We start from the raw sequence: 16341 nt of genomic DNA on the forward strand, positions 1-16341 counted from the left end.
AATGAGCAGTAAAAGTTATATACCTTCCCTGCCCGTGTTTTCTAGACCACGTGTCTGTGGTCAGATGTATCTTTGCACCGACACTGTGTGCCAGAGATACATTCACTTGCCGCTGAACATGGCCATATAGCTCTGGGATGCCCTTCTGTGAGAAATACTTCCTTCCTGGGACCTTCATTGTGGTGTTCCAATGGCCACAAATTTTCGAAAGGCCTCAGAGTCCACCAATTTATATGGCAGTAGTGGGCGGCTAACAGTTCTGACAAGCCAGCCGTCAACCGTTGGGCAAGAGGGTTATCCGGCGTCATCATTTTTTACGCTCAAACATTTGGCCCACGGAAGCCTTTTTCCAGAAATACGTGAGGACGGCATGATGGAAGGTGGAGTGGAGGACAATTCTGAGGAGAGAGGAGAAGTAGAAGACGAGGCTGGACAGTGAGAGCCCCTAGTGTGGCTTTGTGGGTTCCGTTGCTCTCACTGGGCTGGTGATGGCTGCTCATGTGCCTTCTTAAGGCGGTCGTCCCTAGGTGAGTGTTGGGCTTACCGCGACTAATGCGTTGACTGCAAAGGCTGCAGATGGCAACACTATTGTCAGCAGCGGACACGTTAAAAAAAGCCCACACTGCGGAGCCATGTGCCGGCGTCCTGGGAGCGCCAGATGTGACCGTACATGGTCGATGACTCGCTCCTGATACATTAGCAGTCTGGTTTGTCCCTCCTGTGCAATCTAAGTTCCGCCTGCTTCTCCTCCCTATCTGCTGGTCCATATCTCCCTCTGAACTCCCCTCCTCTTCCTCTCTTGTGGGCACCCACGTGACATCACTAGACACGTCATCATCAACGTCACTTTCCCCACCGCTATAAGTAGAGATCTCGGAGTAGGCAGCAACATCGGGGACCAACCTCCTCCTTGGCCTGATCTGGGTACTGTCGTTAGACTGCTGAGTGGCGGTTGTTGCTGCCTCCTCTTCCTGATCCAATGCCAAGAGTGGCTGCATATCGGCAATGTCTTGTGATGGATCAGAAAATATTTCCTGTGACTCAAGCGGAGGGTATATGGTGGTGGTGGTGGTGTTGGTGGTAGTGTCTTTGGGGGTGCACACAGCAGAGAGTGAAGAAGTGGGTGCAGATCGAGAGGATGAGGAGGGTGCAGAAGAGTAAGTCTGAGTGAGCCACTCAACCAAGTCTGGTGCGTCCTTTGACGTAATCGAACGCACCTTCTGCAATTTGCCTCTTTGGCTCAAGCCTGTTGCTCCTGCCCTACCCCTACCACCCCTGCGGAAGGGCCTGCCTCTTCCTCTGCCTGTCATTTTTTTTTTTTTCTGAAAATTTATCTTTTATTAAAGATAATGGTAAACAAAACAGGTATGATATTTTACAAAAACACAACAGACAAGCATATATCGTTATCATTACAGTAGAGAATATAGAACCTCATCTTCGGTCTGATTACAGGCAAGTTGTACAAGTAATTTCAGAAGAGTTACCGTTATGCTTTATGTGCATGCCCTTCATTCATAAAAAACAAAAAAAGAAAAAGAGAAAAAAAAAAAAAAATAAAAATAAAAAGGAGAAAAAAGAAAAAGAAAAAAAAAAAAAAAAAAAAAAAAAAAAAAAGATCTATGGTACTTAAGACAAGCACAGTGAAGTAGAGATAAACGTGTGGGTTCCTAGAAGAGCCTCATCTTCAGTTGTACATTTCTCGGTTGGGGGGATGCCGACCGCAGGACCCGCTCACATTGGGGCCTACACTCCGCCCCCCCCTTTAGAGAATTCCCAACGTCAAAAAAAAAAAAAAAAAAATAGATGTCAGGGAGCTCAAAAAAATTACATTGGGAGGGGTGGACAGGGAGGGTGAAAGGGAAGGTGGAAAGGAAAGATTGGGAAAGTGAGGGGGGAGGGTTGAGGGGGCACTGCTCCCTATCCCCTCCGTCTACCAGGTATCAAGCTCATGACACCTTGTTGAGGACATATCAAAAGGTAAGTAGTAAGGTCGTTAGGCAACCTCATTTGCTATCAATTCCCATTACGAGCTATTAGCTGTTGGAATTCCTGTGATTTACGGAATTTGTGCCAATTTTCCCAAAGTGCCGTGTATCTGGTGATTTTATCCTGAGAGGAAAATATCAGCTCCTCAATCCCTGCAATATGGTCAATGCGTGAAGTCCATTCAGTCAATGTTGGGACCGACGCGGACCTCCAATGAACCGGCAGGCAAAGCCTGGCCGCATTAATCATATGCATTGCACTTGATTTGAAATATTTTTTTTTCCTTATTTTTGAGTGATGAAGTAGATATTGTGCTGGGGTAAATTCCAAGGGGAGCAGAGACACTGAAGACGTCACTTCATGAACTTTTTGCCAATATGATTGAATCTGAGGGCAGCTCCACCATATGTGTAAAAAAGTGCCCTGACCCTGGCCACATCTCCAGCACCGGTCAGTGACCGATGGTAAGAATTTGTGGAGAATCTCTGGCGTTCTGTACCACTTTGTCCTAATTTTATATCCATTCTCTTGAGTGTGGACATTTAGCGAACCTTTGTGGATATATAGGTGGATTCGTTCCCAGTTTGTGTGTGAGATTTCGGTATTTAATTGTTTCTCCCAAAAATCATGCTCAGGTTTTAGGACACTCTGTGCTTCTGGAAACATGGAAGCATAAATTGTCGAAATAACGTGTCTCTGGGGGGAGAGCTCCATACACATCGTTTCGAACGTCGTCGGATTTTTTGTGAAATTTCCCTTGGCACCTAAACTAGTTAAGTAATGTTTGAGTTGGAGATAAGGCCATAGGGGAAAAGACTTAGTGGGCGACTGCTCTGCCAGTTCCCTTTGGCTGAGAAGTCTACCCCTCGAGAAGAAATGCCTGGCTTGCATCTCCTCGTGTGGCCATTCTCGAGAGAGAAACCCCCCCTCCACCCCTGGGGCAAAGGCAGGGTTTCCCCTGAGAGGGGTGAGGGCGCAGTTTATGTTTGAGACTGAATGTACTTTGCACACCCGATCAAACACGTCTAGAGTCGCATTAACTAAGGGGTGAGAACGCACACCGATCGGTCTATGTGTATTAGCTAGCCATGGAATCATTTTAAGATTAGAGCCGACCATCAGGTTCTCCAGGCACACCCAGCCCTTACATTTGATGTGAACTCTCCAGTCCACAATTCGGGCTAACTGCGTAGCCCAGTAATACCTCTGCAAGTCCGGTAGCCCGATGCCGCCTTCGGATTTGGGTAGTACCAATTTAGCCCATTTAATTCTCGTCCCTTTGGTTCCCCACAGAAAGGTTCTACAAAGTTTTTTATATGTCGCAAAAAAGGAAGGAGGCAAGCCGATTGGTATTGTCTGCATTTTATACAAGATGCGCGGGAGCACCGTCATCTTTAAGATCGCCGCACGTCCAAACCAGGAAATACCAGGCACTTCCCAATTCTTCAAGTCCATGCTCAACCTTCTGAGCTCAGTCAGGAAGTTCAGGGCGTATAGGTCTTCCAACTTACTTGGCAACTGAATACCCAGATAAGTGATAGCGTCAGTTTTCCAAGCAAAGGGGAAGTTCCTCTGGCACTGTATAACAACGTCAGGTGGAAGGGTAATATTTAGAGCAAACGATTTCGAAAAGTTGATTTTTAAATTGGAAATAGAACGGAATTGTGTCAGCATGTGCATTAGATTCGGTAGGGTCGTTAGGGGGGAAGAGAGGAAGAGAAGAACGTCATCTGCAAACGCCGCCACTTTAAATTCCCGGTTATTGACCTCAATGCCTTTAACGTCCGGGTTTGCGCGAATGGATCTCAAAAAGGGTTCGAGTGTAAGTATGTAAAGTATAGGGGATAAGGGACAGCCCTGTCTAGTGCCATTCTGGATGGGGAAGGCCTCTGACAGGTGGCCGTTGACGCGGACCCTGGCACTTGGATTCGCGTACAGAGACATAATATAAGCTCGCATACGCGAGCCCAAGCCCAATCTCGCCAGGACCGCGTCCATATAATCCCAGGCCACCCGGTCAAAGGCCTTCTCCGCATCCATAGAGAGGAAAAAACCTGCACTGCGTGTGGAATTCAACCAGTGGTGTAGGTTTAGAGCCTTAATGGTGTTGTCCCTGGCTTCTCTGCCAGGGACAAAGCCCACCTGGTCCAATCCCACCCATGCTGGTACGTGATACGAGAGCCTGTTAGCTAACATTTTGGAGAAGATTTTAACATCTACATTTAAGAGCGAGATCGGTCGGTAATTAGCTACGTTGGTAAGATCTTTGCCTTCTTTTGGAATTACCGCAATGTGTGCAGCTAACAGGCTATGCGGGGGGTCTACTGTGTTTGTTAGAGTATTAAAAGCCTTCAAAAAGTGTGGTCCGAGAAGGTCTGGGAAGCATTTAAAATATTGCGAAGAGTAACCATCTGGTCCCGGACTCTTACCCGGTTTCATGGATTTTAGGGCCGCCACCCATTCTTCTGAGGAAAAAGGGGCTTCCAGAGCTTGCTGGTCCTCATATGACAGGGCTGGGGGACCGTGCTGTTGAAGAAAATCTTCAATCAGGTTCGCCCTCTCTCCCCTCGGGCCTAGAGCACCTTCTGTCTGCTGTATGTTATAGAGACCTTTGTAATACTCCTGAAACTGACATGCTATCTCCTCGTTTTTAGTATGAACCTTCCCTTTGTGATCAACAATATGATGAACGGTATGGGAAAGAATACGTTTCTGTATGCAACGTGCAAGGAGCCTACCTGGTTTGTTGCTATTTTCATAAAAGAATTTCTGCGATCTTAATTGCTGCTTCCGCGCTCTTTTATATAATTCCTCTCGTAGGAGCAACCGAGTTGCGTCCAGTTCAGTCGCAACTCGAACTGCCCCCGAGCGTTTATGTTGTGCTTCTAACTGTGAGGTTTTGGCTGTCAGCTCCAGAATTCGGGCTTGTTGAGCCCGTTTTTTCTGTGCAGCGAGAGCCATGAAATGTCCGCGTACCACGCATTTGTGTGCCTCCCACTGAACCATAGGGGAAACGTCTGGTGTTTCATTATGTCGAAAAAAATCGCTTATGGCTTGCTTAATTGTTGCCACATCCCCTACATCCGTGAGAAGGGATGAATCCAGTCTCCAAATTTTTGAATACGTGACCTTTTGGGGGAACCTGAGGATCAAGGTGATCGGGTGATGGTCCGAGATCACCATGGGCTCTATGGTAGCTTTATGTAGGTAACATAAGTCTCTCTGGCTTACGAACAAATAATCTAGGCGCGAATAGCGGTTATGGGGGGCCGAAAAGAACGTAAAGTCCTTCCCCGTTGGATTTAGGATACGCCAAGTGTCGTGGAGCGCCAGGGAAGCAAGTTGTAACTTCGCCTGTCGTAAAGTAGAAAAAGGTATAGACGAAGTGCCTGTGGAAGTGTCTAAAAGTGGATTGAGTGCCATGTTAAAGTCTCCCCCCAGAATCACAAGGCCTGACATGAACGAGGTCAATTTCAGTAGGATTTCTTTTAGGAAGCGTAATTGTTTCGAGTTCGGACAATAGATATTTGCCAAGGTCAGCGGCTTACCTTTCCATGTACCTTTCAAAAAAAGGAATCTGCCCTCAGAATCTACCAATTTATCAGTGACAGTAAATTCAAACGTCTTTGCCAATAAGATAGCTACCCCTTTGGTCTTAGAATCAGCACAAGTTGCATGGTGCACTGTTGGGAAACGATGATTAGAAAGCCGGGGAATGGACCCAGTTTTAAAGTGGGATTCCTGAATAAATACAATGTGGGCTTTCTGCCTCTGGACCTCAGACAATAGACTACTGCGTTTTTCTGGAACATTAAGACCTTTTGCATTTAGAGAGAAAACTTTGAGGGACAGGGGAGCTGAGGACTGCATCTCAAAGGTCGTTCCAATAACACACTATAAAATAGAGAACGTTCCCACTAATGGTAGACGGCGGGGACCTGAGGCAGAAGGGGAGGGGAGGATAAGGGTGGGTGAGAGGGGGGTGAGGGTAGGAAAGGGGAAGAGGGGGGAGGAGAGACAGGTAGGAAGGGAAGAGAGTACGAGCTTAACTAGAGACTCGGGCAGAGGTTCGTGGACCCCAATCCGAAACCCGGGGTGACACCGTATTCCAATAGAATAAAATACGGGGCACAATTCTCGTACCAAGAGTACACCTACTCAAACGAGAGAGGTGATAACCGGAGACAGCCTCAGCCTGCTAGGCTATCTAGGCAGGGCAACCCTGCGGGACAGTGATGGTACAAGTCCCAGCCGGAACTTTCCAGAGGGGGAACCAGCCTACTCTGGCTAGGGGAGAGGGTCTAACACCAAGACCAATATAGACGTCCGTCCTCCGTCTCTCCAGAAAGCATGGTGAATTTCCGAAGGGGAGTCCCCTGCATCGGCCCGCCAGAATTATGTGGAGCCCGCCATCACAACCCACCCCCAAGTAGGGGGGTGAGCCCCAACAGCGAGCCCCCTCACAACTTCAGAGTCGTCCAATGGAAGCCGTGAGCACAAGCCTGCCAACCGTCCACTACACACCCCTTAAAAGATTACCTCGTGACTGGCAGCTCAGCAGTCCGGTGTCCTGAAGCCCCATCCATGGGGGGGGGGGCTCCAGGACATCGGAAAACTCAAAGCCAGGTCATCCAAAATCAGGTGTTCTTGAGAGATATAAACATAAAACATTAGAAGAACAATGTCAAAAACAGTACAGATAAAAGCAATAAACCCAAACACATAATCAATTAACTCATTTAACCTGTATCCAAAGTTTCACAGTTTCTCCGTGAGCATTTCTAACTGCAAACTCAGCTTCATCGGCACCCTAATCCTCGACATAAAGCCACTTAGTTAGCAAGGGTTTATGCTGTAGTTCCCCCCATCTAGGGGCCTAGGACCTGCTCTAATAAAGGGACGGGATACCATTCCCAAATGTGATCCCCTTTATGCCTCGACCCTCACACTATTCAGGATAATAAGGTACTGCTTCTGTAGATAGCTAAAACACGAAAAAAGATTTTACATCTAGCCTTCCTTTAGAATTGTCAGACTACCACTATATCTACCCCTCACCCAGGTGACAAGGACCCTCGTTCCCCGGTGCCTCGGCTATAAATTGGTGGGGTGCCAAACCCCTTGATCACTTCTCCCCATGTGTTAGTAAAGTCCCTGGTGAGCACAAAGGACAAGGACAGTGGGGGGAAAGGCAGCACAAAAAAAAAAAAAATACAAGCAAAGAAAAATATACATATATATATATAAAAAGGGAAAGGAGCAAGGGGGCAAATGGATACAAAACCAGGAATAGTTTCTGTATGAATTCCAAGTCCAGCACATTGGGGGAGGGGCGGGGGGGTTCCACGCTAGCCAGATCGGGCTATAAATGAATAAGGCACAGTCCATAGCCGGGTCAGTTCTTCAGGGGGGGGATTGCATTCCTCCCATATTCAGATATGGCTCTGCTTCGTACCAAACTAAAAATGGCCGCTCCTAAGGCAAAAGGATGATAAAAATGCCTGGGAGCCTGCGAAGTGAACGTACACTTCATATCCGAAGCGATGCAGCAGCCGCCCATAGAAGTCACCTTCTTTGAAACCGACTGACCCCTGTAGCATCTGGTACATTGGCCAAGTGACCTCCTCCCTCCCCCACCTAGAGTGAAATAAAGGCATAACCATATAGTAAAACCCCGGTAAGCATCCAAGAACCGTTAATAATTGGAAATTGTGGTCCCAAGTTAGGTGGCTACCAGATGGAGTGATCAGACTCGGGATAGTCCCGGGGCCCAGGGGTACCAGAGGACGAGGGAGTGGAAATGTGGCAATGGGGGAACGAGGGCTCAGTCAAATCAGTCAGGGAAGCAGCTTACCAAGCCATTCCTGGCGTTATAGCCGGTCAGTTCTACGCCGAACTGAAGATGGTGAGGCATGTGGGCTCTCTTCTGTCTCCATGTCACCCCGTCGTCTTGGCGGAGTAATGGACGAGGATCTTCTTCGTCGTTGTCTGCTCCTTTGGGTCCGAGGTGTTACTTCCTGTCGTGAGGAGATCCAGGGTTCCGGCTGCAAAAAAGCACCATACCAGTCTGGCACTTCTACATACGGTATGTTAAGAATATCACAGAATTGCCGAAGATCTCCTGGTGTCCTCAACATCGCTGTGCGATTTCCAACCGTAGCTTGCAGGCAAAATGGAAATTTCCAGCGATAGGGAATGCGATGTTCTCTGAGACAAAACAATATAAAGTTGGCGCACAAATGAATGGTCTCTTTAAGAGCGTTTGACTATCTCGTGGGATGTTTGTTTAAAATAAATGTCCTGTAGATGGTCTCAATGTGCGGCTGTTAACCCATTATGGACTTGGCAAAAAATGGATGCAGCAGAAAAAACGATCAAAAACAGCGCATCAAAGGGACTAGTAGATTGATGTGAAAAAGACTTTAAAATGTCATTTATTAAATGTAAAAAATGAACACAGACATCTGATCCCTGCAGGATCTCAAACACATAAAAAAATATAAAAAACACCAATCATAAAACGGACAGATGTTTGATAATGAAAAGCTCCTCAGATCTCTCAATTATAACTTTGGAAAGGTCAAGACCAAAGACCAATGTGCACAGCTTTCGAATGCCTAATGAATGCAATCAATCATCTGAAAGAACCCAAAAAGTCAGTGTAAACGAATGGAACAACGTTCCTAGGGACACTCACTTCATAGGTGTTCAATGGGCTGCAGAGCTGATGAGTCCAGTCTGATGACCGAGGGGGAGGTGTTTATTTCAGCTCCATCTGAAGCGTTCGGCTTGGAGGCAGAGGAGTAATGCTGCACGCTGGGTGGTGAGGATCAAGCTTAGTCACCAGATGATATCAGCTGTACACCTAGGCAGCTTGGAGAACGCTGCACTGCTTGCAGTGCCGCTTGTCCGAGCGGCTGTGGATCACATGAGAGGCTTGTCACGTGGAAGGCTGTGAAGGGGAAGGTTGCTATGCCGACTCTCCTGCTTACATGTTTCGCGCTCCTGCGCTTTGTCAAAGCTGGAGCGGCATACAGCAACCAGAAAGATAAAGGCATCGGGTAGTGTGTAGGGGCAGGGACTGTCGAAGTCTCTCAGGTTAACCCCTAATGTGTCACTAAGCCTCCTGCAGTTAAAACCTTATTAGACAGGGGTCTGTGTCAGTGAAAGAACTGTTAGAAAACATCTAATAGGAAATGTGGATTGAAACATATGGTTGACACAGTGGTGTCGTGGTTAGCACTCTCACCTAGCAGCAAGCAGGATGCTGGTTCGATTCCCAACCACGCCACCACCCGCCTGGAGCTTGTATGTTCTCCCTGTGCCTGTGTGGGTTTCCATGGGGATATTAAAAGATATACAGAAGGGAGAAGAATGCTATGGATAAAAGGACCCTGTAAGTTAAAAAAAACTCAAGGGGGGAAAAAATTGCGGAGACCAAGGGCAAAAAAACAAATTATTTAAAAGATATATTTTAGATATGTTATTAAGTCCTTTCCTATAGGATAGTTAGAATAAATATATTAGCTATATTAGCTACTCTTCGTTCATAAAAATAATATTATGAAAAAAAAAAAAAAAAAAAAAAAAAAAAAAAAAATTGATACAATAAAATATAAAAAAAAAAAAAAAAAAAAAAAAAAAAATTATTTATAAAAAAATATAAAAAAATATAAAAAAAATGAAAAGTCGGTCATGAACGATGAATAGCGATTATATCTGAGTAACCTATATCAAGAGGTTATGCTGAGGATGTCAATGTCTTCATTGAGGCCATCAGGCGAGAGAGACCCCATAGGATATATCCAGAAGGTCTCCCTGCGACAAAGGTGGGAGAATCTTTCGTTGGCCGTTAGGGTACCCTTGGGGATAGCCTCAATTGCAAGGACCTCCATTTCTTTAAAGTTTTTATCATGACAATGGCGAAAATGGCGTGGCACGCTGTGTTGAATGCAGCCCTCTTTAATCAGGCGGCGATGTTCGCCCACCCTGACTCGTAGGGCCCGCATAGTGCGGCCTACATAAAGGAGGCCACAGGGACAACGTAAAACATATATTACGTATTCAGTAGAACACGTGATGAATTGTTTAATCTCAAAGGTTTTTCCTTTGGGTGTAGTGATGGTGGATTGGCCGTTGGGGATGGACTGACAAGTATAACAATCTCTTTTACGACATTTAAAAATCCCACATCTATTATCAAAGTACATCCTAATATCAGGGAATATATTATTATCCTTTCTATTGGATTTTATAAGTTTATTGGGAGCAATAATATTTTTGATTGTACGAGAGCGTCTAAAAGTGATTTGGGGTCTGACCGGAAGGAGTGGTGCTAAAATCGGATCCAGCTTTAGGATATCGTAATGTTTAAGAATTATTTTAGACATATGTTTATATTGTGTGTTAAAGGTAGAAATAAACCTAATTGTAGTATAGTCATTAGTGGAATTTTTGGGACGTTTTTTCGTAGGTGAATGCTTGGTTGCGTGTTCCATAAAGGCCCGTGTAACTAAATCATCTGGGTATTCTTTTTCTAAGAATTTTTTTGCCATCTGCTGGCCTTGTTGTGTATAGTCCTCAGTTGAGGTACAGTTTCTGCGTAACCTTTGGAACTGACCGCTAGGAATATTTTTCTTCCAAGCAGGGTGATCGCAACTCTTATAATGAAGGTAAGAGTTGCCTGCTGTGGGTTTAATATGGTTGCTAGTGGTGACACTATGCTCATTATGAGAAAGTACAAGGTCCAAAAAGACCAGATGGTTTTGGTCAATGACCGATGTGAAAGATAGACCCATAGAATTGTTGTTACAATAAGTGACGAAGGAGGAAAAAGTCTCAACTCCGCCACTCCATATGAGCAAAATGTCATCTATATAACGACCATAAAATACGATAAACTCAGCAAAAGGATTGTTTCTCCAGATTTTTTGTTCCTCCCAAAAGCCCATGGTGAGGTTCGCATATACCGGGGCAAAACTGGCTCCCATGGCTGTACCTTGGCGCTGGAGGAAAAATTGGTCTAAAAAGGTGAAGTAGTTATGTTTCAAGCAGAACTCTATGCTCAATAATAAAAATTCAGACTGTTTGGAGTTCATGCTTTCATCAATGCTCAAAAAGTGTTGTATTGCATTCAGTCCCACTTCGTGGGGTATAGAAGTATAAAGCGAGTTGACGTCTAAAGAGGCCCACATATATTCGTCAGACCATCTGTAGTTTTCCATAACCTCAATCACCTGACTGGAGTCCTTAATATAGGAAGGAAGTTGCACCACCAATGGCTGTAAGATATGATCTATATAGGCCGAAAGGCCGCTAGTGAAACTATTAGTACTGGCCACTATTGGTCTACCCGGAGGGTTAGTAAGGGACTTGTGAACCTTGGGGAGATGATAAAAGTAAGGGGTGCTGCAGACTTTGGGGAGGAGGAATCGTTTTTCTTGGGGATTTAACACCCCATCTTTTTGAGCTTTGTCTACCAACGTAATTAAATCACGCTGGTAAATTGGAAGGGGGTCGGTTTGAAGTTTTTGATATGTAGTCGTATCAGATAACAGGCGATTGGCTTCGCCAAGGTAGTCTCCCATGTCCTCTGAGAACCTGGAGAAGCGGCCGTAGGTCCCTTCTGTGTTGTAGGGTAATGGTGGACAGATCTTGGTATATCTGGATACGTGCACCTTCATGTTCTAGGTTAGCATGGTTACGTGCAAGTCGCAGAATTTCTTCCTTCTGTGCAAAGTTGACCAAGCAACATACAGCATCTCTGGGTGGGTCAGTATCTCTACCTCTTGGTCTTAGCGCTCTATGACACCTCTCCATCTCCACCGGGGCGTCCGGCGGTCTGCCTAAAAGCGTGTTAAAGATCGCCCAAACTGCAGCTTGTAGATGGGGGCTTTCCACTGTTTCTGGGATCCCTCTGATGCGGAGGTTGCGTCTGCGGCCCCTATTGTCAAGGTCCTCCATATGTCTATGCATGTCAATAAGGTGCTGTGCCTGTATAGTGGATGCATGCTGCAGTTGGTGAATGGCTGCCCCATGTGTTACTGTGGATGTTTCAACTTGATCCAGCCTGCCAGCCACTGCTCTAATTTCTGACTTCAGGTCTGAGACTGCTGCACTTAGTGAGCTTTTCATATCAGCCGCTACTTGTTGGAGGTCAGCCAGGCATAAGAGGGGTGAGGTGTGTGGAGCTCCCCTACCTGACTGGTGGCCGTCCGAGTGCTCCGAGTCTGCCGGGAGGTGTCCACTCTGGGCCGCGGCTCGCTGTGCGGCCTGGGAAGCGGTCGACATTGCGGCCTGTGTTGCGGCCTGTGATTCGGCCGGCTGCGAACGGAACATCGCCGGTATGTTCCTGCTAGGTGGCGGGGCCGGGTCTTGTTGTGGCCGGGAGGTAGAACGGCTTCTCCCAGTCATCTGTGGTGCGCTTCGGGACAGATCCCTGCTCATGAAAGGGCTTCTATGAGGAACGGAGGACGGAGCTCTTCTCCTAAGCTGCCATCTCGTTCCGGTGCCAGCTGCCTGTCATTTTTAAATGACCCTGTGACAAAAGTCTCTAGAGAAGTGCAGTATATGTGGAAGAAGGTATATAACACCCCGCTTCAATCTGTAGTTTTGGGGGCCACTGGTCTATCACACCAGTTATAATACTTTTTTCTAATTGCGTTTGTCACTCTTTGTAGTGTCGCTGCAGAAATGCTCAGCAGTCACAATGCTGCACAGTGGAAATGTACTATACTTTCTATATGTGCAAGTATTTTATACGTGTATTACACCCCTATATACTGCACACCAAATAGTACACCTATACCAGTTCTTAAAAGGACCTTTGTGGACCTAGTAGCTAGTAAATTGCAGACTTGCCCTGCTCCAAACACCAAACTGTCCCTCAGTCCCTACACTGATAAAAGACAGCAGCAGAATCGGTCAGCACTCAGCAGCACAGCAGTGCACCATAATATACTTTCTATATTTGAAAGAAAATATATTATAAGTGTAATACAACCCTATATACTGTACACCTATACCAGTCCTTAAAAGGACTTTTGTGAACCTAGTAGTAATAGCTAATTAGCTAGCTAGTGATTAGACTGACTGTCCCTGCACCACACAGCGTCCTTTCCGTACACTGACAAAAGACAGAATGTAAAATGGCCGTCAGATCAGGTCAATTTATAACGTAGGGGGGATGTCCATGTGCTGAAATGTCTCAACTGGCTGTCCTGTACCCCATGATGTGTCATGGGTCAAAGTTCTTCACAATGTAAACGCATATGTCCTCCGCAAACAGCGCCAGAAGTCCGCCGGTTTGGCGAAACGCGAACGAGCAAAGTTTGCCGCGAACCGACCACCGGGTGAACCGCAAGGCCATCTCTAGTCAGGAGGGCCCTTATGGTTTCTTGCACCAAGGGTGTCCTGAAGGTTCTAGTTGGTTCTAGCCTCTGGTGGGGAGAGCAGTGACATCATTGCTCAAATATGGACAGTGACCATATTTTCTAGTCCCGCCTCTTAGCTTATGTGGTTGGGGATTTCCAGTCTTGTAAACAATGTGCCGTTGCTAGGAACTCAGCAGGGCAATGTGCTGTTGCTAGGGACTCAGCAGGTGTCAGCATCTTCTGCTTCTTCTGCTTCCTTAGGAACCATTGAACAGCCAAAGTTTAGTCTGAGCCTATGTTTGATCCTTCAAACCATCAGCTCATCCCTAACCACAACTGGAAGAAGATATTAGTCCCAGATAAATAGGATAGAGGTGAGAGGGGGTGGGTAGACAAACAGGGATTTCCGTACCTGTGATCCTCATTGTATTCAGCACTAATGCAGTCTTTATTTCTCTGCAGGATTGTGGGGCAGTGCACCCGGAGCTGATTGGGTGAAGTTGTTCTTTAATGGTAGGTGTTCAACATTTACTGGTTAAAGCTTCTCTACAAAACGGGATTCCCAGCTTAACAAACCATACAACCAACCCCTCTCTAACTAGTTGATACAGCAATAAATAACAGCAATACAACTAAAATCTCTCTGCCCATTTTACTCAATTAAATCTGTGGTTACACTGCAGAGTGGAAGGTTCCTTTTTTGGGGGGGGGGGGAGCCTACATGGATGCCTGGGTAACATAGACACTTCCTATTGGCTCTCCAGTGGTGAGGGTCTCTCAGGATCCAGAAGACCAGTCACCACCATAGGTGTGCGCAGCCTATTGCACGTCACAACAAAACCCTGTGTATGGAAAGTAAAAACAGCCTCCATCCAGGCCACACCCCCAATGCGTTTTGCACCCACCCATGGTACTGGCAAGGGGGTATATGACTGGGCTAATAGGCAAAGTTCATAGTCCTGCAACAATCCATCATTCAGATGTGAAAGTATGTGCCCTGCAAAGGAAAAGGTCCAATAAGCCACACTTCCGTTGTCTAGTGCTCCATTTTTTGGTGGGACGGCAAACAAACCCCCCCCCGCCACCCCCCTGTTCGGTCAGTTAATTAGTAAAACCTCCCATCCCGTGTCGCTCGCTCTTCCGTCCACCAGCACTTACCCTATCTAGGACGCAGCCAGCTTTGGCGATTAGCTAGAGGCGATTCAGTTCGCATTGTGCGCTATACAAGTATTTCATTCATTCATTCCTGCATCTTCTACTCCTCGGCGGCTTTCTCCTTCAGCGGCCAATACGATCGCTTGTCCTCTCGGCCAATTGGGCCTTAAAACCGCTTTCTGATTGGCCGGCAGTAGAAACGGGAAGACAATAGCGAATATTCATTTGCTATCGTCACACAACTGGGGGAGTTCTGTGCGCAGTGCTCTGCACCCGAGCCCCCCACCCCCCCCCCCCCCATTTTTGAAGCCAATTAGAGCCCCAGGCTCTAATTACGTGCTTCTAAAATTGTTTTTAAAAAAACATTGAAATCCATGCGTCTGGCACCCTGGATGGAGATTAGGGGCAGGGCGCATGTATTAGCCGGCCCGTGACTGCACACGTCATAACAAAACCCTGTGTATGTAAAGTAAAAACATCCCCGGCCCAGGCTCCACCCATTGGCTGCTCTGTGAATCCTGGGATACGTAATGGGGGTCTCCCAAAGGGCAGGATATGGCATTCCCACCTAGGTTACATAGTTACATAGTTACACAATAGTTAAACTGGTTAAATACAGTAGTGAAATGAACGGTGGTAAAATAGCAGTATAACACACTGTTTAACCAAGATAAATTAGTTCATTGACTTTGTCTTTTAGGTGAAAATGGCTGCATGGATAGGGCCTCGGAGGAAAAACAAAAACAGAAATCTCCCCCACCACCATAAAATACTGTCTATTATCACTGTATTGTTTAACTGTATTTCATGTTCTTTAATTAAAGATAATATAAAATAATGTTTTGTTTTACAGAAATGTACAAAAAATTCATTAATGCCGTAACTAGAGGTAAGAAGACGACTTTAGGCCACTTGGTAAATCCAGATTACTGGTAAAAGGAACATTTCGGGCACTTCTGGCTGCATCCACCCTGTCCTCCCCTCCACCTGGCTGCATCCACCCTGTCCTCCCCTCCACCTGTCTGCATCCACCCTGTCCTCCCCTCCACCTGGCTGCATCCACCCTGTCCTCCCCTCCACCTGGCTGCATCCACCCTGTCCTCCCCTCCACCTGGCTGCATCCACCCTGTCCTCCCCTCCACCTGGCTGCATCCACCCTGTCCTCCCCTCCACCTGGCTGCATCCACCCTGTCCTCCCCTCCACCTGGCTGCATCCACCCTGTCCTCCCCTCTACCTGGCTGCATCCACCCTGTCCCCCCCTCCACCTGGCTGCATCCATCATGTCCTCCCCTTCACCTGGCTGTGTCCACCCTGTCCTCCCCTCCACCTGCCTGCATCCACCCTGTCCTCCCCTCCACCTGGCTGCCTCCCACCCTGTCCTCCCCTCCACCTGGCTGCTTCCCACCCTGTCCTCCCCTCCACCTGGCTGCGTCCACCCTGTCCTCCCCTCCACCTGGCTGCGTCCACCCTGTCCTCCCCTCCACCTGGCTGCGTCCACCCTGTCCTCCCCTCCACCTGGCTGCATCAGCCCTGTCCTCCCCTCCACCTGGCTGCATCCACCCTGTCCTCCCCTCCACCTGGCTGCTTCAATTCTGTCCTACCTTCCACCTTGCTGTTCACTGTGTATTTACTGTATATGTGTGTGTATATATAATTGCATTTTATAGTTCCCCCCCCCTACTTTTGTCCCTGTCCCCCCATGTGTCTCCCACTAAATATGAAAGCTGGAGACACCACTGTCTCTCATCCGCCCCCCCCCCCCCGCATCGCCGCATTTCTGCTTCAACAAGAACACCGCCATTACTGTGCAGGCGCGGGCAACAG

The 16341-nt window shown here is 47.1% G+C and overlaps 1 protein-coding gene across 2 annotated transcripts in view; it reads left to right on the forward strand.

The window, feature by feature from the left end:
- The window catches only part of LOC143957723 (cytosolic phospholipase A2 gamma-like), a 204947-nt gene that overhangs the window by 107516 nt on the left and 81090 nt on the right, over window positions 1-16341 (forward strand). For both annotated transcript variants that reach the window (XM_077467424.1, XM_077467423.1), the window contains 2 exons: window positions 13824-13874; window positions 15370-15405. In XM_077467424.1, the coding sequence (XP_077323550.1) occupies window positions 13824-13874; window positions 15370-15405 (87 nt within the window). The remainder of the gene's footprint in view (window positions 1-13823; window positions 13875-15369; window positions 15406-16341) is intronic.

Source organism: Lithobates pipiens, unplaced genomic scaffold (genome assembly GCF_037356315.1).
Source record: "Lithobates pipiens isolate NorthernLeopardFrog02 unplaced genomic scaffold, aLitPip1_a1.2 Scaffold_55, whole genome shotgun sequence".
In the NCBI taxonomy this organism is placed as follows: domain Eukaryota; kingdom Metazoa; phylum Chordata; class Amphibia; order Anura; family Ranidae; genus Lithobates; species Lithobates pipiens.